This window comes from Pezoporus occidentalis, unplaced genomic scaffold (assembly GCF_034315485.1).
Source record: "Pezoporus occidentalis ecotype Australia unplaced genomic scaffold, CSIRO_AGI_Poc_V1 ctg151, whole genome shotgun sequence".
Taxonomy (NCBI): domain Eukaryota; kingdom Metazoa; phylum Chordata; class Aves; order Psittaciformes; family Psittacidae; genus Pezoporus; species Pezoporus occidentalis.
This window is the reverse complement of record NW_026913328.1, coordinates 865,423-892,122: the sequence shown is the minus strand read 5'-3', so window position 1 is coordinate 892,122 and position 26,700 is coordinate 865,423. Positions and strand designations below refer to the sequence as shown.

At 42.4% G+C, this 26,700-nt stretch overlaps 1 protein-coding gene and 1 long non-coding RNA gene across 4 annotated transcripts; both read right to left on the bottom strand.

The window, feature by feature from the left end:
* Positions 1-703: 703 nt before the first annotated feature.
* On the bottom strand, positions 704-24,574 carry MCOLN2 (mucolipin TRP cation channel 2). 3 transcript variants are annotated; one of them, XM_062611197.1, is made up of 14 exons: positions 24,377-24,574; positions 20,516-20,675; positions 17,301-17,474; positions 12,983-13,127; positions 12,383-12,470; positions 12,160-12,256; positions 11,603-11,702; positions 9,968-10,083; positions 8,426-8,575; positions 7,031-7,132; positions 6,794-6,916; positions 3,993-4,199; positions 2,539-2,654; positions 704-1,255 (listed from the first exon to the last, which is right to left on the bottom strand). In XM_062611197.1, exons 1-14 carry the CDS (start codon positions 24,424-24,426, stop codon positions 1,219-1,221), a joined length of 1,665 nt encoding a protein of 554 aa, XP_062467181.1. In that variant the 5' UTR covers positions 24,427-24,574; the 3' UTR covers positions 704-1,218. The 3 variants fall into 3 exon arrangements, with proteins under 3 accessions (XP_062467181.1, XP_062467180.1, XP_062467182.1); XM_062611196.1 differs by lacking the exon at positions 24,377-24,574 and adding an exon at positions 24,079-24,306; XM_062611198.1 differs by lacking the exon at positions 24,377-24,574 and adding an exon at positions 21,561-21,648.
* LOC134159815 (uncharacterized) lies at positions 16,093-17,287 on the bottom strand. The gene is made up of 2 exons (XR_009963306.1): positions 17,107-17,287; positions 16,093-16,261 (listed from the first exon to the last, which is right to left on the bottom strand). It is a non-coding gene; the product is annotated as an uncharacterized LOC134159815 (long non-coding RNA).
* Positions 24,575-26,700: the final 2,126 nt, after the last annotated feature.

Below are 26,700 nucleotides of genomic sequence, written 5' to 3'. Positions count from 1 at the left end.
GACTGAAGCAAACATCATCTGCTACAGGAAGTATTTCTAGGGAGCAGATAGCCCCATTCAGACAAAGGGGAACATCTAAGGTAATAGTCCATCCAGCCCTGGGGCAGTCAGTACCACTGAAAGTTTTCCAGAGCATCCAATTAACACCATGCAGTACTATACTGAAAGTGCTCTAAAGCTGCAGGAAGTGCTCTGTTCTCATTGAAAGAAGTTTATAAAGATGGAAGGGTGAAATACAGTACTTCACAGATGATCATCCCAAAGACACCTGGCCAAACCAACTGCCAGGCTCAGTTGTTACATACTTTCTTCCAATGAACATGTGCTTGAAATAGAAGTAATTAGGCAAGTCAACTCCATGGCATTGTTTCTGCCTGAATTTGTCCTCCAGGTTCTGGCAACACAACAGTGTAATACTAATAAATCAAAAGTAGGTTTAAAAAAAGCAATAATCTTTTCATCATCTTTCATACAATGCTTGCCAAGGAAGTTTCCAACCATGTAAAAACTTACCTAGAGCTGAAGTAGTAAGTTTAATTTGGACACAGTATGCACGTTTTAGGTATAAGAGAAAAGACGCACAGACAAAAAGAGGATAACAAACTGCTTTTTAGTAAAGCTGTTAAAGAAAAGACTAATCTGTTTGTGTTAAAACAATATACAAGAGGGAGAACAGCAATTATTTTGCACTTTTGTGCAGCTCTGTAGTTGTACATAGATTTATTTCAAGGAAATTAATTGTGCCAAGTAGACATTACAAGCCAAATGCATCATTTTAAGTGGAAAACTCCTCCCTTCTTTACTGCCTTTAGTATTTTTTTAAACAAGGAATTATTTCTTTAAAATTATTTTCATATAATTCTTATTAACAACAACAGTTCATTCAGGGCTACTTTCCTTCCTCCTAGAGGCAATTAGAAAACAGGGCTCCCACAGACAATGCTCAAGTATCAGTCTTCTCCCATGGGACAGAATGTAGGGCAAGAATACAGAGTTCTTCACAGCCCTCCTCCAGGCACAGGTTCTGGGCTCTCCTCCTGGTCAGCCACCTGATGTCACACTATCAGCTTTTCTTCCCCTGGCACCTTCAATTAGGTAAGATTAGTCTGTCCACCGTGAGGAAGGTCCAAATAGTGGGGTTTACTGCAATTTGTAGGATTATTCTTCTCCATACAGCTATTCTTTCTTTGCATATCAGTGAGGAATTTCAACTTGTAATCAATTAATAAGTATCAAGTTGTCATCACTCTGTTGTCTGCAAAAGAAAAAAAATTCAAGTTCTAAATTGGCAAGAAATGCATTTACCCATAGAAAACCAAGTTAAATTTTGATCCTTCTGTTCTGCTTGCTCCCATTATAGCAAGCAACTACAGGACTTGCATTAGGACAACCAAGAAGAAACTGCTATAGTAGCAAGAGATTTTCACTTCAGCTACCAGGCTTGCACTCTCAGTTCTCTACAGTAAAGCATATTTATTGTGCTCGAGCAGACAAAAATCTTTTATCCTGCACAACGACTTGGATGTGAAACCTGAAGCTGTACCTGGCTGGAGTTCTTGCAGTTAGTTGACTTTCAAGTGTCCACAGCAACTGCTGGGATACCTGCCAACCATCATCTCGCATGCTCCTTTTTAGCTATGAGGCTTCCTTCTGTCAGAATACACCAAAAGTATAAAGCCGCACCTCACAAAGTCTCAGTATGTAAGTAGCAGTATGCCACTGCTAAAATAGGATTTGTTACACCAACTTTGATCAAGTGTTCATGTTCAGCTCTATTCTTTCTCCCATAGCCTGGCTTCCATACAAAGCACCCACAACCATTCTGTGCTCAAGCATGAATTCTCCTGAACTGCCTAGGGACAGCAATAAGCTCTCTCCCCTCTCAATTAGGCATTCAGAGGTGTGTTAGGTTTCCTCAGAAACAGAATTCAAAGAGTCTACTTCCAGACCAGCAAGCAGAAGGCAAGATGCTCATCTCTCACCAACATCAGCTTAAAGAGCGCCACTAAGACCTCTAAGGGCTTGAGTTTGGTAGCCATCAGACATACAAGCGTGTTTCCAATACTGACAGATGGCATTAAACCAGTTTGTCTTACAGACACAGCCTAGTTTTGGGATTAAGTACTACTCTCTGGCTGAAACACATACTCTTACTTTCTGCTACTATCCCCAGCCTAGTTGAAAAGCTTTTTAGAAAAAGAAGACCTGCAAAACCCTAAGCAGGAGAGACTTAGTTTGCTCCTGACTCTTTGGCAGTTCCACATTTTACTCTGCAGTTCTCCCATCAAGTTCCACCAGTTTCTACATGGTCGTTTTCATATCAACAGAACACTTAAAACATGCATTTAAGCTCAGAATTGCCACCCCTGCACCACTGCCAGACTAGAGATCTAGCAACAGGCAAAACCCAAGAGAGAAACAGTGTCCAAATACTCCACGGGCTGAATTCTGGATGCTCCAGCATTTGTGATACAGCACTTTGCAGTGAGAAGCTAGCTTATGTACTTCTGAAAAACACATTGAAAATACCCTACTGACCTTCCACAGCAGCAGACAAGTGGCATGGAAGTCCTTTCTTTTCTGTAACCAGCACTGCCGTGGTCTTTCAGAAATTCATGGAGATCTGTTACTGGAAACCCATTTTGCTGGTATTTCTGGAAGAGAAGGCATTTTATTTACAACACATGACAAGTTACTGCACATGAGGTGTTCTAAAGTTTCCTCTAGACTGTGACAGTCAAAGTCAGTCTATTTGGTTCATTTGTTCAGTATTGTTGTCTGACAAAAAAACTAAAATCCCACCTTAGAAACACCACATATGTAACTGGTGGAACAAAGCAATCTAAGTCACCTAAAATTGACATTGCTCACAGATTTCTTCACCTTTTGTTTGCTGTTTATAAGAGACCAAGCAGCTGATCTCAGGTCATACTGGCGATGTTTCTCCCTTGTTCACATCAGCTGCTGTACTCACTGCAAGTTCCCTGGGCTCATTTTTCCCTAGGATCCTCAATGTTGGATTTGAAGAGCCCTAATGTGGATATCCAGGATTGCCATGCTTAAGAAATGCTCTGCGTAACACCAGTTCAGCACACTGAAATGGCTCCCCACTGATCTACATGAAGTGCTCAGAGGGAAACAGTAACAGCAAAACACCATTTTGTGGGTCTGACCATCCAATAAGCACAGACAGGCAAATAGTATTTTGAGATGCTTAGCAAGTGGAGATCTTGCTTGGTCTGGAAGGTGTGGTTCATGCCAGACCAGCCTTATTCTGCTAGCCTGTTCATCTGACACTAAGAGAAGAAAGGGATGCAAACTAAAGAGCATGATCCACATTGCCTTCCCACTGGTTACTGCAGCTACCAGGAGCACCAAGGGGAGACAGCACAAGTACAAAAGGTAACTACTGGAAACTTCATTTCCCTTTCAGCCAGTTTATACTGGAACTGGATGGCACAATTTTAACTTGAGTGAGAAGTACTGGGTCTTTTAGAAGATATTTCCCTTTAGACACACATTTCCAAACAGCACATTAAGCAAGTGTGGACACCTAAATGAGCTTAGAGTTATCTGCTTGGCCCTTGCCACACTCCTGCCAAGTGGATATTTTTTGAGAGGCCAGCAAACTCTTCTTGACCTCAGCTTCTGAGGCCATGAAAAGAAACATTCACTTCAAACAAGCCTTATCCAGCTCTGTATAACTAGACATAAAAACTGACTCCACTCACGCTTCCATTAGCTGTTACTCTTTTGAAACCAGGTGAAGCAGCAGAAAACATAAACACATTGAGGATGATTTTCCAAACCAATCATGGCTTAGCCATTTGGATGGCTACCCACCCATCCTCCCAATTTCATCAGACATTAAGCTAAAAGATGTTAATAGTCTTACCAGTCATCATGCCTGGTGCTAGGTACTATGGTGTTGAGTGATTAACAAGATTGAGTACCAAACTAGTTAGAAGTATAACAGAAAACAACTGTTTTACCTTTATGGTGTCATAAGAGTCAGTAATGAGTGCAATAAACAGGCTGAGGATCATGTATATAAACAGACTGATGAAGGAGTACAGATACAACCGACTGAACATCCACACCAGCATGCTCTTCTGCTGGATTTGAGCAAACGTGGCAAACATATCATCACCATTGACCAAAGAAAACAGACACTCAGCCACAGTGTTCAGATCTTCAAACTAGAAAGTAAGTAAAAATTATTATTATAATATGAAGAGCAATCAGCTGGATTAAAGGGAAAGTGGGGGAAAAAAAAAAAAGGACAAACACCAACCAACCCAAGCAACACACAACCAAATCAACCTTTTCTGTAACAGAATTTTACTTACAGAAAGCAACCAATCCAGTCAATCAAATGCTACCACACTCTTTCCTGTACATACAGGCCAAAACATACATGTCAGTAATAAACATTTAGAAAATAATCAAGGGCTAAGCATTATATATCAACAGCAGAATTATTTATTATCAAGAAATGACCTTCTGATGCTCAATGGCAAAATGGTCAATAACTGACCACCACAGGAAGCTTAAGTTACTGAATTTTAATCCATTTTAGACCCACAGGAAGATATCGTTCCGTTTGCAGATAAAGTAATTTCACAGAATCTATACAGTAAATCAGTGGTATGCTGGAACAGAATCCACATCCTCTGGTTTCCCAGCTCTGCAGCATTACTGCAGTATGGGTAATTGATACTGTATTAAGCAGTTAAGAGATAGGATATAGCCTTCAGAGTTCAAGTGGTCTAAATTAAATTTCTTACAACAACACCATCTGTCTGTCATTCAGAAAGCCCTCTCTGAGCTGTAGGTACAAGCTATAGCTGTACTGTGAAGCTACTGAAGCATACCCTAGACAAAAGCACGGTTTTGTTTCAAGGACATTATCTTAAATTCCTAACTCCACTTCCCCAAGGTGGAATATATCCTGAGGCTAAATTCCATTCAGCCACCAGGTGAGCAGATTTTCCCCTCTTGCTCTGCTCCCCACCGTCCTCAAATACTGGATTTGTTAACTATATTGAACAATATGAATTAGTGCACAATGTTTTAATGTGGCTATTAGCAATGAAGAAACATGAATACACCCACTTACACTGGGGCTCTAAATTGAAAACAAGATGTCAAGAAGTGTATACTTATATGGAGAACATACTGTTGTACAGGAACAGCAGGTCTGCTTTTACCTATGGCTTATAATTAATAATGTTGAGGCCATTATGAAACCCAGCACTACATTACCTGGCAAGAAGGGAGACACTGGACAGGTAAATTCTTGAACAGCCCACAGGTTTTGACACACTGGCACAACAAGTGCCCTGCTAAGGACTGCTCACCTACAAGCCCCTGCACTGATAACACAAAATGCTCTCTCCTGCTGTAGTAGAGGAAGGAAGAGCAACATTGGTATTTCCAGGTTTTTGAGCACAAGGATCTCTCCTGTTCACCTGCTCATAAGGGAAGGCTCTTCCCATTTCTCATCCGGGATAACGGGAGCGGCTCGGGGCTCGTCCGGCTGTGCGCGGAGCCACACTGCCTCCCAGTGGGGTTCCGGGAACTGACAGAAACGAGAACCCCTCAAGCACAGCTGCTTTCCTTCATATTGATCTGTGGTATTTAGCAAGAGGTACGATTTTCATAGAAAAGCGTATTATTGACCACATATCCTGTTGCTCAGATAATTAATGTACTTGCTGCAAGGATGCTACAACAGTATTTATGCTGTGCCCGTTATAATCAATTGAGCCTCTAATATGACAGAGGATCCCGCTGCAGCCAGCGGCCCACAGAACTATGTGCTGTCATCAATTCAAAACATGTGCAGGCAGAATGCCTACATTTCTCAGAGGACAGAATTACATAGCATTAGAGGAATCCCAGCTCGGGGGGCATGAGAAGCTGAGGCAGGCACTGCAGCATGTGGCCCTGTTACAGTATATATAGTGTATCACTGGAGATCAAGAATGAGAAGTTATACATTTGTAACTCATTAATGGACATCTAGAATTCATCACAACAGGGATCTGCCCGTTTTTGAACAGTCATCTACTGCATCCACTAAGAAAACACAAAACAAAACAAGCTTTACAGCTGTTTTGCTGGTGTTTTGGAACATACAAAGCCTTACTCCTGTACCTTTCAGACATGGCAACATACCAGGCACACAGTCCAATATTAACCCTAAGACAACCCCACAAACAAACCAGCAAACAAACCACAGCACAACAACAAATGCAAATCAGCCAAACAAAAAACCCACAACGCACCCACACACAGGAAGCAAATTAAACAAGACAAGCATTCATCCACCCCTTTACGAGTCAAGATGCAAGAGCTGGAGTTATATGGCACAGGAAAACTTTGGAAAAGCAAAGTCAGAGCCAAGGAGATCCCCAGAAATTTCAACAGTGACCTAGTCAGTGCCTCTTCAACTCAACTGAACCGGGACTGCCAGAAGAGGGCGAAAGCGATACAGACCTATGCCCTCTAGCCTCCAGACAGACATTACCCAGATAGACCACTTGTTCATCACAAACACAACCTTGTACTGGAGATTACGCCGAGTTCAAGCGCACAGTGAAAGCAAGAATACAGTTCTTTTGTTAAAAGGGCAGGAGGTACACGTGGAAGGAGAAACACTCCCATGTTCTTCACATTACAGCTTTTAAACACAAACATTAAGGCCCATTTCCATTGTGACAACTAGGAGCTATAGACACAAATACTTACACATCATTAGACCAGGAAAGGATTAACACTGCTGACGTACCTTTTCATGATAAGGTCCCAAGACAATCCAACCACAGAAAGTATAGCCAAGATAAATCATCCCAGCACAACAACAAAACCTTAGCACTTTGGGCAATGATGCCTGCATAGTTAAAATAAGCACCTATAAGTCAGGGTGGAAGAAAGGAAAAGGGAAGAAATCCACAAGTTAGAGACCTGAGTAAGTGACAAATATAAATACATGCTTTGATTGTTAAATATTTGATTTCTGCCTTACATTGTAGGTTTGAAAATATCCCAGGTATCTGATGACTCCAACCCAGACAAACAAAGTTGATGTTCCAAGTAAAATGCTGCAGACATCATAACTTGTGAGGTTCTGAGGGATCCAAACAGAGCAGGTGGTCAAGTTACAAAGCAGTAGGTATGTCAGCTTGACAGCTATTTGAGTTCCACCAGTTCAAACAAAGCAGGGCAGTCCAATATTGAAAGGATGTTGCTACATCACAAAAATCAGACCAAAGTGAACTGCAGTTACTTACTGAGACCACTCAAACGTAACAGTGCTGCAAATGAAAGCACATCTGTGCTGATACTCTTCAAGTTTGATCATGCACAGTCTGGAATAATTACAGCCCTTTCATTATAACAGACTTTAAATTAGCTTGAATACCTCCCAGGTTTTGCTTATAAAAAGCTATTGTTAGTGAATGAATGTTTGCCTATTTAGAAAAACACAACCCATCATTTAAATGAAAAGCGAGCCTCAGGACTACAGCCCTTTCCATGCTACACACATTCACATCTCTGAGCAGGTTACCGGCTGCTCAGAGCCTGAACATCATTTTTACTACCAGTGAAGTTTATAACCAATTCTATTTGCATTTTACTTCAGAAGGCTAGAGCTGATTACAATAAGATCAAGATTCCTACCCCCATCCCCCACCTTGCCATATAGCTGAGGCTGTCAAGTGCTTCCTGTTAGGTGCACTCTGGGCATCTGCCCTTTGAGCCTTAGTACACACGAAGCAGGAGCAGCACACTACCTACCCCGTTTTTCCCAGAATACGGGGTTTTGTGAATACGTGAATTATTGACATACAGCTCTACTGGAGGAAAAAAAGGCAAGTAAACAAAAATCCTAAACCAAAATTCCCTTGCCAGCTGGACAGATACTGATTTCAGCAAGCCCAGACTAGGAGGTCAAGGACTAGCAGGTAGCACTGTCTGTGTCTGTTGTTTGGACAGGGCAGGAAAGCAAGCTGTAATAGTCATGCTTCTAACAAGCTGTCAGAGCTCTGTTTTATCCCAGGGTATGACTCTCATTTCCCTGTGTAGTAAGTACTGCTGCTTTTCCCAGAAGCAACAACCCAAGTTGTTTTAGGTTTTTTTAGTTGGTTGATTAGGAACTGTTCACCCACTGGCCCTACACCAGGGTGAGCCCTGTGGAAATAAGGTGTTTAAATAGCTTACATGGTCTTACTGAAAGATCCTGGGAAGAGTGACTGAAACCAGTTATTAATCCAACAAGCGCTAAGAAATAACAACTAGCAAAACCAAACAAGATTACTAGTGACTGCGACAGCTCACTTTCACTTGTCCCCAAACTGTCCCCAACATTACATATGTTTGTAACCAGCCTAATATTTTATCTGAAGTATTAAACTCTCACCTTGGCTTTTATTTCCATTTTTAGGATTGACCCAATGATTGTCATCACATCACTGATAATTACCAGGACATACCATCCATTTATGAACTCCAGGCGGTCAGCATGACAGACATGACGCTTGTATTTCTCCAAGAAGAAGTTCACAAATCTCTATTGACAAGCATTTAGGTGTTAGTTACAGGTCATCTTAGATGAAAAATACGTACAGTTGACCAGTAGTGTAGCAGTACTCAAGTTTGAGATACCCTCTTTTCCTATAGGGTTTGCTGGAATAATAGCTTTAAAGTCATTCTCAATAGCAAAAGAAATAAATGGAGAAAAAAGAAGACTGTTTCCACAGAACAGCTGACTTCATAACAAATCCCCACTAGCCTAACCATGGTTTGTTATCCCCTCTTCAGTCATCTTCTCAAAAGTTTCTGTCCACCTCCAACAGAGCAAAACCACTCAACAAATAAGTGGAAAAGAGAATTAATAACGCAAAGACAGCTATAAAGCAAGAGCTCTCACTTCCAATCCAGCCAACAATATTACTTCTCACACCCAGCACTGCCCATCTGCTTTTGCTTGCTCTTTTTGCTGATGAGTAAATGCTGATGGCCCTGACACCAGTTTGACAATGCCTTTACTGAGCTGCATTCTCTTCACCTATCTTGTTCAATATATCTTCTTCATAGCTTTTAAATGAGACAAGTATTTGTGCTTTCATATCCTACCTATCCTGAGCTCTTTTTCCAGCTCTCACAAGCCACATGCTTGTGAAGTTTATATCAACTAGTAGTTATAAGCTGGCACATCTCAGGGACCAGCTTGTGGTTTTTGCACTAGCATCTGGACCAGAAGAGCCAAGTCTGCTGATACGCAGCTGTGCAAACAGCTCAAGATGAAGCTGGACAGAGCTAGTCTCAGCCTGCAAAGGAGGGCGAGTGGGGAAGAAGGTGCCAGCAGACTGATCAGGAATTGCTGGAGGAGAAGAAAAAGAACTGAAAAAGGGTGGTTCCAGCCCCAGAAAAACAAAAACCCAGCCAGAGTTAGACTATGTGCTACCCTTCACATTTTCTCCAGTTAGAGCTGGTTTGAAGGGATGTTCATTAAAGCATTACTTGTGACAAAACCTCTATGGGAATTCTGCTCTGAAGCAGGGAAGGAAGAATTCATGTTTTGAAGGTGCAGGATACGTTGGTTGTTCAGAGCACAAAGACTTGGAAGTCTTGTGTAAAATCCTGGACAACAACAACAAAAACAGGAAAAAAAAGAGGAAACAGAACAAACCAAAAAACCTTGCACCAGAAAACTACAAGTCTCGTTTTTTTTTGGCCTTGAGAGATATAACAAAATACTTCATATTACAGCACTACACAAACAGCTAGCAACTGTTCACCACAGACATCTATACATCCTCTCTAGAGATAGGGATAACAGTAAGAGAGCAACATCCTGCAAGGTATTTACTACTTTATGTTTCAAGCTGTGCTACTTCACAAGACCAGCAGCAAACAGAACAGACAAAGGAAGCATGGAGATTATAAGCACTGAACTTACCTTTTGTAGTTTCATGGCAAGAACAATAGATCGTGTGCAAAGGATGAGAGAAGCAAAGCAACTTAAAATGACAAATCCATCAAAGGCTAGAATATATTGAGTGTTTTTCTGGAGAACTGTATAGTCAAGGAAAGGAAGTACAGTTAGTCTCCTCACATCCGAGCACAAATTGTTATAAGATGTCCCCTATTTTGCCTTTAAACACTCTCACCCCATAAATAGATAGGTTATAAGAAATATTCTTCATACAAGCATATTATAAGCACAACTGATCAGAGAATTACATGAAAACAGCTACAGAGACTGGAATAGAAGAATTAAAAGTATGTTCAAGTTCTTCAAAGTAAAACCAATAAATGGGTATATTAATGCAGGTGTCCCCTTTTTCCATTAAGTTTACCTGCCCATTTGTGCTCCAACAGTGTTACAACTACACAGGCTAAAAGAAATGCAGATTTTGGCCTGTATCAACATCATTAAATTAAAAAGTAAATAGATAAGTAAAATCCTGCCTTGTTTCTCATTCCTTGACCTGCAATCACAAACTTGTTTGACTTTCTGTACTGTATTCTTTTCATTCACAGCTTTAGAAGCCCTCATGGGAACTCAAGTCGGGTGTTTTCCTTTGCTTACTCACATCAATTGTCCCTACATCTTTCATCACATAGATTTTAACTACAGAAATATAAAGGGAAACACTTAATTGTTGCAGTAACACTTCAGTTTACTGCCTTTATTACAGAATAATGTATGCTCCCTCTGCTAATTACATGCAAAATAAAGAACAGCTAGTTGAAAGACAGCCATAAGAAGTTATTGTATACAGATGCAAGGCAAAATACTTTGCGGTTCTTCAGAATGTACTGTAAGATACAACTTTAATATCAGTACAACATGGTATTATCAGATAAAAGCTAGCTTTGCCCAGGCAAAAGGCAGACCATCTGACACATTTGTTAATCAAGATACTATATAGCACACTGCTGTATATATATATTATATACATATATACTAAACTATCACTCCACCACAGTCCTTTACAGCAAGTCAATGCATGGGAGAAGCAGTTGCACAGTGTTCAGTCACAGCTTCTATTCTTCTGAAGGGACCTTCAAAGCACATTTGTTAGCTGTCAGACCAAGCCCTAACATTACAAATACAAGGCAGGTACCACCCTATGCTCATGCACATCATTAAACCTAACAGCAGTGGCACAAAAATAAAATCCTTACTTTCAGAAAAAGAACACCTCAATTATAGGGAAAGAAAGGAAAGCTGTAGAAGGTTTGAGTTTGGAATTCACCACTGTTAATGCATTAAATTATCTGAGCAATCTCAGAGCAGCAGAACAATTAAAAAATATAGAATACATACTCATCCTCCTTCCAGTTAGAGCTTGCTGCTAACACACACCAGCATAACAGAGATACCCATGTCATCTCACCTCAATACCCTCACAAAAAGGAATTATTTCCCAGCTGATGACTTGCACAAGATGAGCTGTATTTATTTGTTTTAAGAGCTGGAGGCAGATGAACAGGATGAAGAGTATCTCACTGGACAGACTGTTACAGAGCAGGGGAAGTGACAGGAGATGCATAACGCTGCTATCATGCACACACGCACCATACTTACCAGGGCTAACTATGTGCCAGTCTTTACATTCTTGAATATCAGTGTCACTATCAAAATAGATTTTGATTTTCCCACTGTGGGCTCTGTTATTGAAAGTTATCTGGAAACACAGAAGTGTATCAGAAACAAGACTAGTAAAATTTCCTTCCAGAAAACAAATCCTGCTAAGTGTTTTGACACAGTATGTATTAATACTTGTTGGTCAGGTAAGCTTTGAGAAAGCTGTCAGCATAAATTGCATCTAGGCATAATTTGAGAACATGTCATGTATTGCATAAAAAGTAGTGTTTTCAGAAGCCAAACTTCGAGTTTAACCTTTAGAAGAACAACAATTATCTATGTGTTTCCCAGGTTATGAAGTTACCAGCTGGAATATGTTACAAAACAATACTGTCACATGGAAACACTATTTCAGCAGCCTTTGGGAAGTAGGGCTGGAGGCCAGGACATGCTCAACTACTTCTCCCTTGAAGTCTAGCTGGGAGGATGATGCCTACCCCTTCGCTTTAGCTCTTATATATCCAGTGTTGGAAGCGCAATACCTCGTATTCACTTACAGTATTTTGAAATGCATAGCAGTCAGGCAGTTCACGGGCATGGATGGTCTGTAGGGCAATGCCTTTCAGCTTGAAGGAGATTTCAACCTGTATAAGCCTGGATGTTTTAAAAAGTATATTAAATACAAGACAAACACATACATGCAAATTGCACGAGTCAGAATCCACCATATTCATGTGAAAGGACAAGCTGAAATAAAGAAAATCTCCATCACCACCTTACCTGTAAAATTCAAAATTGAAGAAAGAGGAGTTCAGCTTCAGTTCAGCCTTCTTACCAGCTAGCTCCTGTGGCTTTAAAAAGATACATTCTGGAAAGTAAAGAGGAAAAGCTGTAATCTTAACATTTTTGTATAGAAAACAGAATAAAACTGTGCTAATCAGACTGAAGGACAAGTCATGATCATGCAGTGTGTTAGTTTTAAGCCAAGCTATCCATACAGAGAGGCCCAGTTAGCGGGCTCAGAAGCAGGTTGATGTACAATTTTGTGAGCAGCTAGCAGCCAGGACTCAGCTCCAAGAGGCAGCAAGGAAACCCAGCCACCGAGTGCTCAGAGTGACCAGCATCCAGAATCCTGTATTTGAACCTGATTCTTGAAGAGGGGGAAAACAACCAGAGACCTCCACAACCCACTAATGACAGGAGTTGAAAAGAGCTGTCATTTCTAGGCAGGTACTAAAAACCAAGGGAGAAATGGGGAAGAGGAATGGTAATGTTCATGTGATTGCCATGAAAAAAGCTACTGGTTTCAAACTTCACTGATTTAGCATTAGAATATAAGTACTCCACAGCAAGACCTTTTTTAGTACAACAGTACCATACCTGTTTCAGTAGAAACATCTATGTTCAGTGAATCATTGGAAGGGAGCATTGTGCCTTTCTTGTACTGTTGTTTACAGATTTTTAAACCTGATCCTTCATGTTCATAACCAAGGGTCCCCAGGGATACATTCTTTAATTGCCTGTACTGGTTTAAAAACAAAACAGAAGCATTAAGTTACAGCCAGCCATCTTTTTTTACATTAAACAGTAACTTGTAATCTCAAAATTGTATCAATACAGCTTTTTACATTAAAAAGCTAAAAATAAAAAAGCTTTACTTTCACATAAAGAGAGTGGATCTCACATGGGAAGCTAAGAAGGCTGCTGGCCATTAATTAGTAGTGATTGGCATCCTGGTGACAGTGACTGGGAGCCCAGTACCCACTGGGCTGACTGCAAATGCTTACCCACATGCCAGACAGCAAGCCAGCACACAGCTTTTAATAAGATGCCTGGCAGCAACTTTAATGTAGTATTGCTACTAACCATACACACTCCAGGGATATCTGATGTATTCATCTCATGAAGGTATCAAGTTTTCACACCACTTGAAACTCTATTGCTTTATGTACAATCCAAGTCACAGTTCTTATCAAAACCACTCCCAGAGCAAAACCAAACCTGCTCCCTGTGCAGTGACAGAGGCGGGAAGCCACATGTTCACCATATAACCAGCAACCAAGGAACACACACAGAGCTTGGGCAGCCTCCAAGAGTAATTTAACCTGCCTGCTTTACACAAGCATAGAAGTGTCCTGGTTTCAACTGGGATAGAGTTAAGCTTTTTCTCCAGTAGCTGGTGCAGGGCTGTGTTTTGGCTTTAGTATGAGAACAATGCTGATAACACACGGATGTTTCAGTTGCTGCTCAGTAGCACTTACCCTGATCAAAGACTTTTCACTCTCTCATGCTCTGTCAGCGAGGAGGGGCACAAGAAGCCAGGAGGAAGCAGAGACAGGACACCTGATCCAAACTAGTCAAAGGGATATTCTATACCACAGCACATCATGCCCAGTATATAAACTGGGGGCAGTTACCTGGAAGGGTCCAATCACCACTCGGGTTGGGCTGGGTATCGGTCAGCAGGTGGTGAGCAGTTGTATTGTGCATCACTTGTGTTTCCTGGGTTTTATTCCTCTTTTTTTACTATCTTCCTTTTCATTACTATTACATTTGACTTTATTTCAATTATTAAACCGCTCTCAACTCACAGATTTTACCTTTTCCTAGTTCTTTCCACCCCATCAGGGCAGGGGGAGTGAGCTAAAATCTGCATGGTACTTAGTTGCCAGCTGGGGTTAAACCATGACACAAAAACATGCCTATGAGAGTGTCCTTTCTTTTTCCACTTACTCTAAATACAGCACAAGTCACCCTTTTCATATGCAAGATACAAATTAAAAACAAGGGCTAGAGATGGAAGTGAATAAAGTTATGCCAAGCCAAGCATTAGCCACTCATGGGTAAGCCCTGAGCACCCCTAAAGAACTCCATTCAAGGCCAGTCCTCTCACAACTTGCCTTCCAGATCCTCAGTGTCTGTTGGAAGCAAGATACACCCTCTGATCCCTGGGATCACACCTTCCAGTACTGCATAAGTGAGTCAAACGCCCTGGGCACAGCTTTCCCCACAGCTCTTGGCTCCTCAACAGCTGGAGAGATCAATGACCAACCATGAAGGCGAGGCAGCTGCCTGCCAGCTCAGCTTAGCACCAGTTAATGTTGTTCAAGAAAAGCCAAACGGACCACAGCCCTTTGAGAAATAAGGCATAAACATCTAGTAGTTCATTTGGGGTTTTACCATTACCTCACCTAGCAAAAGAGCTCAAGGCAACATACAGCACTGGTCTGCTCTGAAGGAAGCATTCAGTTTCCCAGAATGCCTGAAGTGAATAAACATGGGAAGCCAGACAAGGCTTCCCCATTCCTAAAAAAACAAAACAATTGGTCAGCTGTTTTTTCTCCCTTAAACATGGATTTTGTTATGAATCATTCAGCGTCATCCTATTTCCTCCTTCCTATGGGTATTAAGACCACTAACCATGTTGTGGGGTAAAAAAACAAATCCCAGCAGTCATTAGCCACCATACACGCCACATCCAAAAGGAACTGCAAGAGGAGCTCCCACGCTTCCATCCCAAGGGTTGCCTCAGTGCCCGTTCAAGTCCTCACAGCTGAGCTTGCAACAAGTTTAGACAGCCTGGAAGAAAAGTGCAGCCTCCAAACCCTGTTAAGAACTAAGTGAAGAACATTATCTTAACTCAGAGTAAATTAAGGAAGCCAAGCCTGACTAAGGCAGGTCAAGTGAATGGAAACAGTCACTAGTCACAGCTCCACATCCCTCTGAGGACATCTCTAGAACACTGCATCTAACAGCCATTGCTCGGTCCACGTGTGCTTTCAGCATCTGCGCTCCTGACAGTGGAACCTGTGGCTCTGGGTTACTCGCATGCCACTTTCAAACACCACCATGAAACAGTAAGAGCAAAATCCCCATTGATACATTTCTAAGCAGCCCCATACAGGGCAGAGAGCACAACATCCAGGTCCCACAGACTCTGCCAGGGGGCAGGTACAAGTGTAATAACTCCACATGGCCGCTTTATAATAGAAACTTCCAAATTGGACCCAGGAGAGGAGCAAGGAAAAGCTGCATACTCTTCAAAGTGGAAAAGTGTTAGGGTTTTTTGCTATTGGTTTCTTGCAGGGGGAGGAAGGGGAGGTTTGTGCCCCCAGATTGTGAAAATACCCCAGTGGTACATTACACAAAGCCTAAAATTCAGTTTTTACAACTCCAGTTTTGCTGTTCACTATTACCATCTTCTGTAATATCATATCCTTCTGCTTGCCCTACAACCCCCCCACGAACCATGCAGTGCAAATTAAAACACCAAGGCCTATTTCTTCTACCTGCCCATTCTTGAAAAAGAAAATTTGCTTTTAGGCTAGGAATCACCAGGGTTGGCTCTTCCCAGCAGGCATCCTTTAGAAACAAAACAGAACAGCAAACCCCCAAAAAGCAACACCAGTCATAGTGTTCACCTGGAGGCAGGCTCTATGAAGTCTTACAAGAAACAAAAAGCTTTAGGAACACCATACAACACTAAAGCACAGATTACACAAGTTTAATCTCCTTAAAGCATATGTCTACATTTATACACGGACATTTTATGAAGAGACCTTTTTCTGATGCCTGTATCACGCATCGGCTCATTCTTGAGGATATAAAGCTATTATTTCTCTACTGTCTTCTATCTGCACTTCACCTCAGCCTTAGTGCCTACAAAAGAAGGAAAGGGAGACAAAGCAAGCAAGGAAGAAAAACAAGCACAGTTTATAGCAGAAATAGTGGTGATATTGAGAGTTCAAAGGAAGACTGAGGAAACTACTTCAACACTCCTTTAAGGTACCAGGAATAAGAGTCCTGGCCTTGTCCAGGACAGCAGAGACAGCACATTTGATCTGCTGATGGCTCTGCTTAGAGCAGATGGCAGAGGAGCAGCAAGTCCCCATGTGAGTGCCGTATTTAAGAAGGAGGTATAGCCTTCTTGCCTGTGAGGATCCTGTGACTCCAGGATGCCTGCTGGGCATAACTGAAGGAGCAAAACTGCTTTAAATCTAATGTCAGAGCTGATGTCCTGAGGTCAGGGAAAACAAAACGTGGCTTAAAGCCATTCTCCATTTATCCAGTGTGAATTGTTTCTGGCCTTATCATCATACCCAAACACAAGAGACATTTCTTTTTACACAAATATCCCCCCCCTTTCAGTGCGTGACTTCTGAACCTACTAATGTTCAATTAAATACAAAAGCTTTTACTGAATTTTCATCCTAGGTTTCCCCCTCCCCCTCACTTTCCTCCCATGATTATGAAGGGACTGTTCTTTAAAATACCATCCCTAAAGCAGAGCGAGTGCCCCTACATTCCTGGAAGTACCATATTCCCCATTCTGAGGGCTCTGGCACTCACAACAAAGCTGCAATTCAGTGTAGCTGTAAGCATGAATTTTCTGAATACCATGCATAGGTATATTCAGCCCCATAGGTCTTCAAAGTAAGACCTAAAGAAAGGTTCTAGTTCATGCATGATGAGTGATTTTCTGACTTCCTGGATTTCAGTACTACCCAAGTGAGATTTTGGTTTAGCTTCATCTCCAAGAGACAAAAATGCAGATGTTACACATCAACTTCAGGCCCCTCCATTGATCCATTGAAACATCAAAACTAAAATCCAAGAGTGGAGACAGAAAACCAGAACCTTAGCAGGAATTCATAGCTATAGCTTTGGCTTTATAAACACATCATAAACACACACTTACCTGGTTAATAACATAAAAAATGCTATCATAAGCATCCTGTTGTGTATATATACTGCAGCTGTAGTCATCTTCATCAACTCCAGAATAGCCTTTCAGGAAGAGGTGTTTAAAAGCAACAGTGTTTTCTTCTTTGAAAGAGACCACCAGCTGGTTACTCAAACCAAAAAAAACAAGCTGACAAGAAAAAAGAAAATAAATCTGAATTTTGAACATTGGTCAAGAAGCAACATTTAGGAAACAACTTTGAATTGTAATAAACACAAGACAGAAAGGTGCCTGTAACCCTGCTACAACAGGAGCAAAGAACCTATTAACTAATGCCATAATACTACTAAAGGTTACCACAAGCAGGGTTATGAGAAACATAAAACCAAGTCTCCAACTGATTCCAAAACTTACAGTGCAGGAACTAGTCAGGCAGATAGATCACTGCCACATTCATGCATCCTGGACCAACCACTCTCACTGGAATGTGCCAAAACTTCTGTTGAGGCTGCAAACAGCACAACCTGCTACACCAGAAATGCCCTCCTTTGCTATGGGACAGATTTCTGTACCTTCTTCCTACCTCTGACATGGCACAAGATTAGAGCAAACCCATGTGGGACTCCACAGCAACAAAAAGCATCACCTGCCTGACCCAGGTGCTGGTTAAGGAGGTTATAATGAGAAGCAGAAACAGACAGCAGAATTACTACTCGGGGTTTGTGTTACCCTACCATATGGATGCTCCCATTCCCACCACCACCAAGGAAAACATAAATGGAGCCCAGGAGCTGAAAAATAATTAAGCAACAAGAGTTTATTCACAGGCATAGTAGCATGAGGATATCCCAAGCCACAAATTCTATTCTACGATTCTAAATAGCTAACCCTTCATCCTGGATTTAAACTGCTTACTAATAGCAAACATGAAACTCCCATTAGTGCACAGAGTTTCCAAGCTCCAAAAGAAACCAGCAGAAGGGAAGAAGCAAGAGTGAGAAACTGCAAGCAAGAGAACTGTGAACTCAGAAATCCCCCACAGCAGAGGCTCCACTAACATCCAAATTCCTTCATTCAAAACAAGAACTGGAAAGCACACCTATTATTTTTACACCTTCACTGGAATACATCATCTTTCAATCTAGAACGTAATTGCTTAGAGCTGGGGCAGGCTAAAAGAACACATGCAGCAGGACCATTTGGTGCAAGGCTGGCTGTACAGCAAAGTCACAGCCAGGAAACAGAAAAGGGGATGTCAACTCTGCTGCACATATGCAGTCTTCAGACTAAAAACTGAATCTTCATGCTTTCACCCATGTTTTAAATCAACTATTTGTATTTTCAGCTGACTACAAAACAAAAATCACCAACTGAATGCTACAAGTATCGCTGCAGCACTCTAGCTACTATCTCTAAAAAAAAAAATAAATAAATAAATAAATGAATAAAATCAGGGATCTTCCAGCTGCAACACAATACAGAGAAATAAAACATACTCAGGAGGGTTTCCCTGAGGGATTTCAGCACAATGTTGGAAAAAGACTTACTCCCCACAGTGGGACAGAAGGCGCTTCTGCTTTCCAGTCAAGCAGATAAACCAGCTGCTAGGCTGTCTTTCAGAGTGAGGACAGGACTCTTGAAGTCGAGAGATGCTTATTGAACCTGTCCGTCTGGTATTAGCTCACATTTGAGACGTCGCTACAGAGTGGCAACACCTCTTCCTTCGGACACTATTTGCCTTCTTTTGTCTACTTACCTGCCTGGCATCTGAGCAAGACCCAGGTCTGACAACAAAAATGTTAAGTGGTAACCCAGAAAAACCTTGTGGCCTTCAGAAGCCAAGCAGCAGAGCATTGCACCCCTTCTGCTCACAAAGCATAGTGGGAGACTGGGAGGGCAGACAGAAAAAGCACATAATCAGTGATTCCCCCAGGAATTTAAGTCAGGACAGACTGAAAGTTCTGATCCTTTTCAGAGCCGTGTGAAGCTGTATTTTGTCTCATTGTTGACACATAAAGGTTACTGCCCCGTCTTTGAATAGAGGGCAATAATCCACATCCAAGGTACAGCTGCCAGTAAACATGGGGCACCCTTTCCTCTTACCCTACACTGTGCTCACACTGCCCACTCTAACTCATCCCCCTCCATGCACCTTAATACACTCTCTGGTCTCAGCAGCTCCGTCCCGACAGGCCACAGCTGTGCCAGCACTAGTGTATATAACTTATTTTAGCTAGCCCTGCCTAGAGAGACCGACCACTGCATCCCACTCCTGCCAGCAGAGAGAACCCTGTCAGGACTCTGGCACACAGACTCTCTGCCAAGTGGGGCCCAAGACCCTGTCACATTTCCAGCAGGGAGATGAAAAGCAGGAGTGGGCAATAAAACACAGGGACACCCAAGCTGGAGTTACGCTTCCTTCTAGCGGGCAAGTCAAACACAAACCCGTAACCCTGCAACTCAGCACACTTTCAGGAGTTGTATACTTGCTGTTCTTGCAAACACTCAAATGTCAGAGTCCTGCATTTCAAAGGTCCAGAAAAGTAATTTCTATTTATACATGCATCCCATTTTGCTTCCCTCAATCCCCAGTCACCGTTTCTTAGTGGACTGTACAATAACCAGCTACACTGTGATACCAGTGCAGTTTAAACACTCCCTCTTCTTTGCCTCTACCAGCCAGGTACCTGACTGTTTGAAATTCATCATCTGAGGACAGAAGCAAGGGAAACATCTGATTCAGCCCAGTCATTCCCATCATTACTAGAGACCATAGCATTTTCATTGAACCATAGCATGTACATTGAACATATACATTTCAAGTTACTGACTAGATTTCAAGAAATACCATTTTTGAAACAGTCCAATGAAACTCTACTCTATGAACATAACAGGAAGCAGAACATACTGTGACAGCAAGCCTGAACAGTGTTGGATTTAGTGGTTACCACTAAGTTATTTGCATAATTTGCTTTAAAGTATTATCTTAAAACCAGCAAAATATCTGGTCAAATACTGCCCCAAAATCTCCAGGAAGCTTTTGCAATTTAGTTTGTGTTATTCTACCTCTTCAACACACCTTTCCTAGTATTTTTTTCCTCTCTGGACTGAAGCAGGAAGTTCAAGTCAGTCATAAATATTCAGGGATGGCAAAGGCCCAGAACCACAGACCTCTTTCTCCTGCACGTCATTGCTATGCTTTCCAAGAATAAAAGCAGAGGAAGGATTACCTGTGTAGTAACCATAAGTATCTTCAAAATCTGCAAAGCCAGCTTCCATGGTATTTGACGTCTTGCTCTGTATTTTTCACATGGGTTCATGAAGTAGAACTTCAGATCCTCTTTCAAAGCGGTCTCTTTTAGATCTAAATCTGACTGAGCCATCATATTTCTGCCACAAATAATATGTTAATTAGAAACCAATAGAATCTTTTAGCAATTTCCTCATACTGCAGTTTCAAATCACCACATGACTTATATAAGAGGTCTGTAACAGTTTTCTGTTTGTTTTGCAACAAAATGCAAAAGCTATTTCCCTATATCACATAATTGAAAATAAGAATCATTCAGTCGCATTATATCATCAAAACACAACATCCACACAACTATTTCTCAGGAAACAGGTATCAAATATGATGATCTGTAATACTAACAGCAAGTACACATTTAGCTCTTTCTTAAAACTAAATGTTTGAAATGGGGGTCACTGTTAACACATTTCTGTGAATAACCCACATTCTACCACCAGAAAAAGGTTCCTTAGAGACTAAACAACCAAAGCAGGCTTCATAGCACGCTTCTGTTATGAACAGGCAGCTTTACGGGCTAAACTCATAGGCATTTATTTATTCAAATATCTGGGCATGTAAAAAAAGAAAAAAAAAATAAAAATCAGAGGACCAAGCACAGAGCACTGCTGTTGTAGGAGTCTTAAATCACTTTGAGTTTCTCCCTCTCCACTGAACAGGACATTGAAAACTTTCCCCTTTTCCTGGTCTTTTTAACCCTGTTTTCTAGTACAGTAATTGTCAGAACTTTCCTACTATCAGAACCAAGCTTGTAATTTTTCTCCTCCATGTGTTAAGACAGAGCAATTGTATCTGAAGCCAGTTATCAGTTAGTAACATATACCTGAAGCTGGTATCAGAAACCAATTATCAGTTACATTTTCCATACAGAAAATTACTCCCCACATTCTGAATTTTATAAAGGACAACATTTTCTCTTAAGGTCAAAACCAAAAGCATAGTTTCCAAGTTTTCAGATGCATTCTTACTTCTTTCATGCTCCCCTGTCTGAAGTGTACAGATATTTAAGCCCAAACTGTAGACCACAAAGTACATTTGATTTGCTAGAGCCAGCTGTCTCACAAGAGAAATGAGTTAAAATACTGTCATGTTTTCTCATAAGAGGAAGTGAAATAACCCCAAAAATCTATTTTAACATTAGGAGCTCAAAGGTTCTCTCTATTGCGCAGCCTTAAATCAATCATACATGAAGATGATGGGAAGCAAGCTGATTCTGGTTTTGAGATAAGAAAAACACAGCAAAGCTTGCAAGAAAAAGAAACCATGGTACACTCCAATTTAGATTTATAATAAAAACATCCTAGAGTTGTTCTAATAATGTTTAGGACAAAAAATTAAATTTAAACACATCTGACAGAAAAAGATATGATAATTATAGACACAAGTATTCTCTAGGGAAACAGGTATGTATGTTCTTCAGTCCTGCACTGACACCCAAAGACATTGCTGCTCCTGTAACAGCTTCTCGTGAACAGGCAGAAGCATATGTGTCAGTACACAGCAAACAAGATCTAACCCAGAGTAAAACTCACAGCAATGGTTGAGGAAGAAAGGGGAAACAGAGCAGGTTTAAGCTGGATCTGGTCAAGACTTAAAGCACAAAGGTATGACATAAGAATCACCCCAAGACCTCAGCAAAATCCTCCCCTAAGCTTTCAGTAAGAGTATCAGTAGTGAGAGATCTTAAAAATCCAACAGCAAACTTTATTATAAACACCATTTCCTTTGATAATCAAATACACGCCACAGAAAACATGGTGTTTTTTTTCCAAAGCCGTCTTTCAAGCCCTTACTGTTCTAAAAATGTTATGTTTACTAATAACAATACTTTCGCATTTACACAACTCTCGCTTAACTCCACTGGCTAGGGATTATTTCCACTGATACCTTTAGCTTCCTTTATTAGTTAACTGTAGAAACTGTGAGTAGGAAATTCAGCCAAGGAAAGCAACATACTTTTCCAGTGTAAGAGGAAGCCATGAGATTCAAGCCTGCATTGCTGTTGGGCTTTGCCAGCCAATATAGAGCAGGCATTCTGCAGTGTAGTATTTAAGAAATAATTTGTCAAGAGATGAAATACAGCAGTTGTAGAATATATTTGTTACTAGGACAGATTCAAAGTAATATCCAAATAAACTGCATTAAATCTGCAGAACTTGAAACTTCAGCCGAAGCATTAAAAAGCTCTGATTAACAATGACTTACCACATTTAAAACAATCATCTAGTTCTTACCAAATGTTTATTAGCCAAATAATCCACACAAAACACCCAGCTCAAGGCAGAGTAATGGCTCAACTCCATTCAGACACAGCAACTAACACCTTTTAGTAGGTTTCCATAGTATGTTTTGTAAAGCACTGATACAAGCAAGTTTTGTGAATAACTACTAACTCTACTAGGCATGTTTACATGTATCTCTAACTGCCATTAAGCATAATGTGTCACAAATAATAACTGTTACCAATTCAATTCTAAAAGTTGCATTACTATAGCTGCCACTGCAATGCTGTATCTAGCAGGTCAATGTGTTATTTGGATAAGGTTTTGTAGTGAGGCATTTAAAGCTCAGTATTCTATTCAAGAAAGAGGTTTCAACAGTAATGACTACAGTGTATAGTTAACCTACTTGTGAAATACACTTCCAATACATAGCTATTCACCCAGAAGAAAAAGCTCCATTCAATCAAGTGCTTAAAATGTTTTTAAAAAGTGGATCTGTAACAATTCACTACAGGAGCAACACTGACAGTGTCCATCACAGCTCCAGAATTTTTATAGAACCCTAGAATGGTTTGGGTTGGAAGGGACCTTGAAGCTCATCCAGTTCCAACTCCCTGCCATGGGCAGGGACACCTTCCACTAGACCAGGTTGCTCCAAACCTGTCCAACCTGGCCTTGAACACTGCCAGGGATGGGGCAGCCACAGCTCCTCTGGGGCAACCTGTGCTAGGACCTCACCACCTTCACAGGGAAGAATTTCTTCCCAATATCTAATCTAAATCTCCCCTCTGTCACTTTAAAACCACTCCCTTTGCCCTATTCCTACATGCCCTTGTAAAAAGTCTACTTAAGCTCCATGAGAGATATTCACAAAATTGGTGGGGTAGGAAGAACAAAAACAAAGAATAAATCAGAGAGTTCTACATATCAGACTGAGCAACCCCAGCCTCACCTTCATGTTCTTTTACCAAGTTCACAGCTGGCCCAGAGGAGGACATCGCCTAGCACTCCTCAGCAAGGTGAACACTAAGAAATTAGGAGAAAACCCATTCCTTTCACAGGGCTGCCAGCCGCTAAGCTGCCACAGGAGCAGCACCAACAGCCTCCGCTACCAAAGGTGGCAGTTAGAGCAAGGGGCACACGCCGAACATTCAGCACCTCCCCGCCGCGACTGCGGGACCCGCATCGCTATACGAAGGAGCCCCTGCGGCTGCCGAACGGGCGGGCAGCGCGGACCCCAAGCCACCAGGGGGTTCGGACCTACCTTGTGCCGCAAGCTAAAGGCACGGCTTCAGAGTAAGCCCGCCGCCTGCGCGCTGCTCGCCAGGTGCCTGAACGCCGCGGGGCGCGGTACCAGGCGGGCGCGCCCCCCCAGCGGGCACCCCATGCCGCCATGCCCCGGGGCAGCGGGACGCGCCCGTTATCGCGGCCCCACACGGTCGCTGTGCCCCGGGGCGCTCCGCCCCTCCCGCAGCCGAAGGAACGCCCTGAGCCCCGCTCTCTGCCGCGCCGTGCGGCAGGACCCGAGCTTCCAGCACCGCCCCCAGCCCCGTCCCGCTCACCCGCTGGCGGCGGCCCGCCCGCCGGGCAGGTATTTGAGGGAGATCTCCATGGGGCCGCGGGGCTCGGCCGCTGCCCAGGCGGGGCTCCCAGCAGCCCGCAGCGGACGGGGAGAGCCGGCGCCACGACCGAAGCGGACTGGGCCGAGCGGCCCGGTCCCGCCAGCGAGCCCCACGGCTCACCCAGCCGGCAGCGCCGGCTTTATGGGGCCCGGGCGGAGGAGGGCGCCCGCTGCACACGTGCCCGCCCGGCTGCAGCAGGTGGAGCTGCCGCGGCTCTGCCCTCGGCTGAGGGACCGGCGCTGAGACGCTTGCTACGGGATACAGCGTGCGGGGCAGATTGTCACGTTGGGTTGGGTTGGGTTAGGTTAGGTTAGGTACTGCAGAGCAAGTCGTTCTGCAGTTGAAAAGGTGCTTTGTTCTGCCGAGGATGTGGTTTAAAGTAGTTACTACAAACCAGGGTGTTTAAAAAAAAAACAACCTAGGGTGTTCTGGGACTCTTTTCAGTGGTGCCCAACAATGGCACAGGATGAGAAGCAATGGCCATTAAACTAAAATGGAAGAAGTTTTACCTCAACTTGAGGAAGAACTTTATGTTGAGGGTGGCAGTGCACTGGAACAGGCTGCCCAGGGACATTGTGCAGTCTTCCCCTCTGGAGACATTAAAACCCCGCCTGGATGTGTTTCTGTGTAACCTGCTCTAGGTGGGCCTGCCTTGGCAGACTAGATGATCTCCAGAGGTCCCTTCCAGCCCTAACAATTCTGTGAATCGGTGTGAAAACAGAATACAGACTCAGAAGAGGCTTCATCGCAGCAACTGTGAGTTCTGCCTGCCCACGCAGTAGGGATGGGCAGCATGTGGCTCTTCAGTAATACTAAGATGATGCTGTGTTTGGTTACAATCACACTGTTTAAGGGAGAAGCAGGAGCAAAAGCCCGGACAAACATCTGTATGCAGTTACTGAAAATTAGCTGCAAGAGCATTATGGCAGCTATTGCATGGGAGGTTGTTTTTTTTAAGGCTTCCACTGAAGCAGAATCTTCAGGCAAGATGATGGTCGCAACATATGCAGTCACAGGTTTGGTCTTTTACGGTAGCATGTGTTTTCTCCCCATCTGCCAGACATAACTTACACCTTTACACATTTTCTTTTAAATTGGAAAGATATGAATGTATATGGATTTGGTTTCTTCCTCTTTTGCGTGCATACTTTTTACCTTCCCTTGAGAATATGCTTCTACCCATCATGGAAACTGGCACTTAAAAACAAGTATGGCCCCCACCTCTCTCTTCCCCTCTGCGTAACTCCATTCTGTTACGATCTCTGAGCTCTGCTTGAAAACAAGCTCTCGCTGCTGGAGCATGAAATGACATTGAAATGAGCCTTGGTAGGAAGCAGCTTTTACCCAGGTTTAGCACTCTGCAACTTATTTTCATGAGGAAATACTCACTGTCAGTATTGTTTGACCAACTCTTTCCACAGGCAGTGAGAGCTAAAACAAAGGAACTCTCTTACCCCTCCAAAACTTCTTGGACAATACCAAGAGCCTTGTTTTCCTTAGAATTGCAGTTTTAAGCATAATGAATTTTATCTGAAGGTTTATCTGCTTCTTTGCTCTCCCCATCTGCATTTTACAGTTATATCTATGCCTGCTTGATTGTATCAGCATAAAGATACCAATGTCTCCAGGATGCAGTTTTACATGTATTACTAGCTTTACTAATATTGAGATTACTGATACTGTTGAAGTCACAAGGGTTTCTTTTAGAATAAGATCTTGTCTCTGCAAGGCCATTACAAGCACATCATATATTGACATGAAGTAAAAGCCCCACCACACAGAGAACAGCAGCAGCCACAGATCTCGGGCAGAGCTGCTCCTCATCTCAAATGCAGCCAGTAGGCTAGAAAACAGAGCATTGACTGGCTTCTTCTCAGCTGGGTGCAATACTTGAGCAGATGAAGATCCTGAACACCATGGATCAAGGCCAGAAACCCGGACAGCAAGCACTTAAACTGCCAGCAGCACTACAAGGTGAACCATACATGCTTGAGTGTCTGGTTTTCTTAAACAAAAATCAGATAGATATGAGATACGTAAGACAAGCAGTATTTATTTTTTGCAGTCATGACTGGACATTTTGAGGAGGTGTAAGCCAGTAACCTTTCAGGGAACTGTTCTTTCTTTCATGTAACAGCCTACAACTGTTGCTGTGCTATCTTGGTAAGCAGTTGTCCCTTCTTTTCCTCCCACCCTATCTGATCCTTTGCTTTACACATCCTTCTACTCCTTTTACTTAGCCCTCCCCTCTGGCTTCATACTGT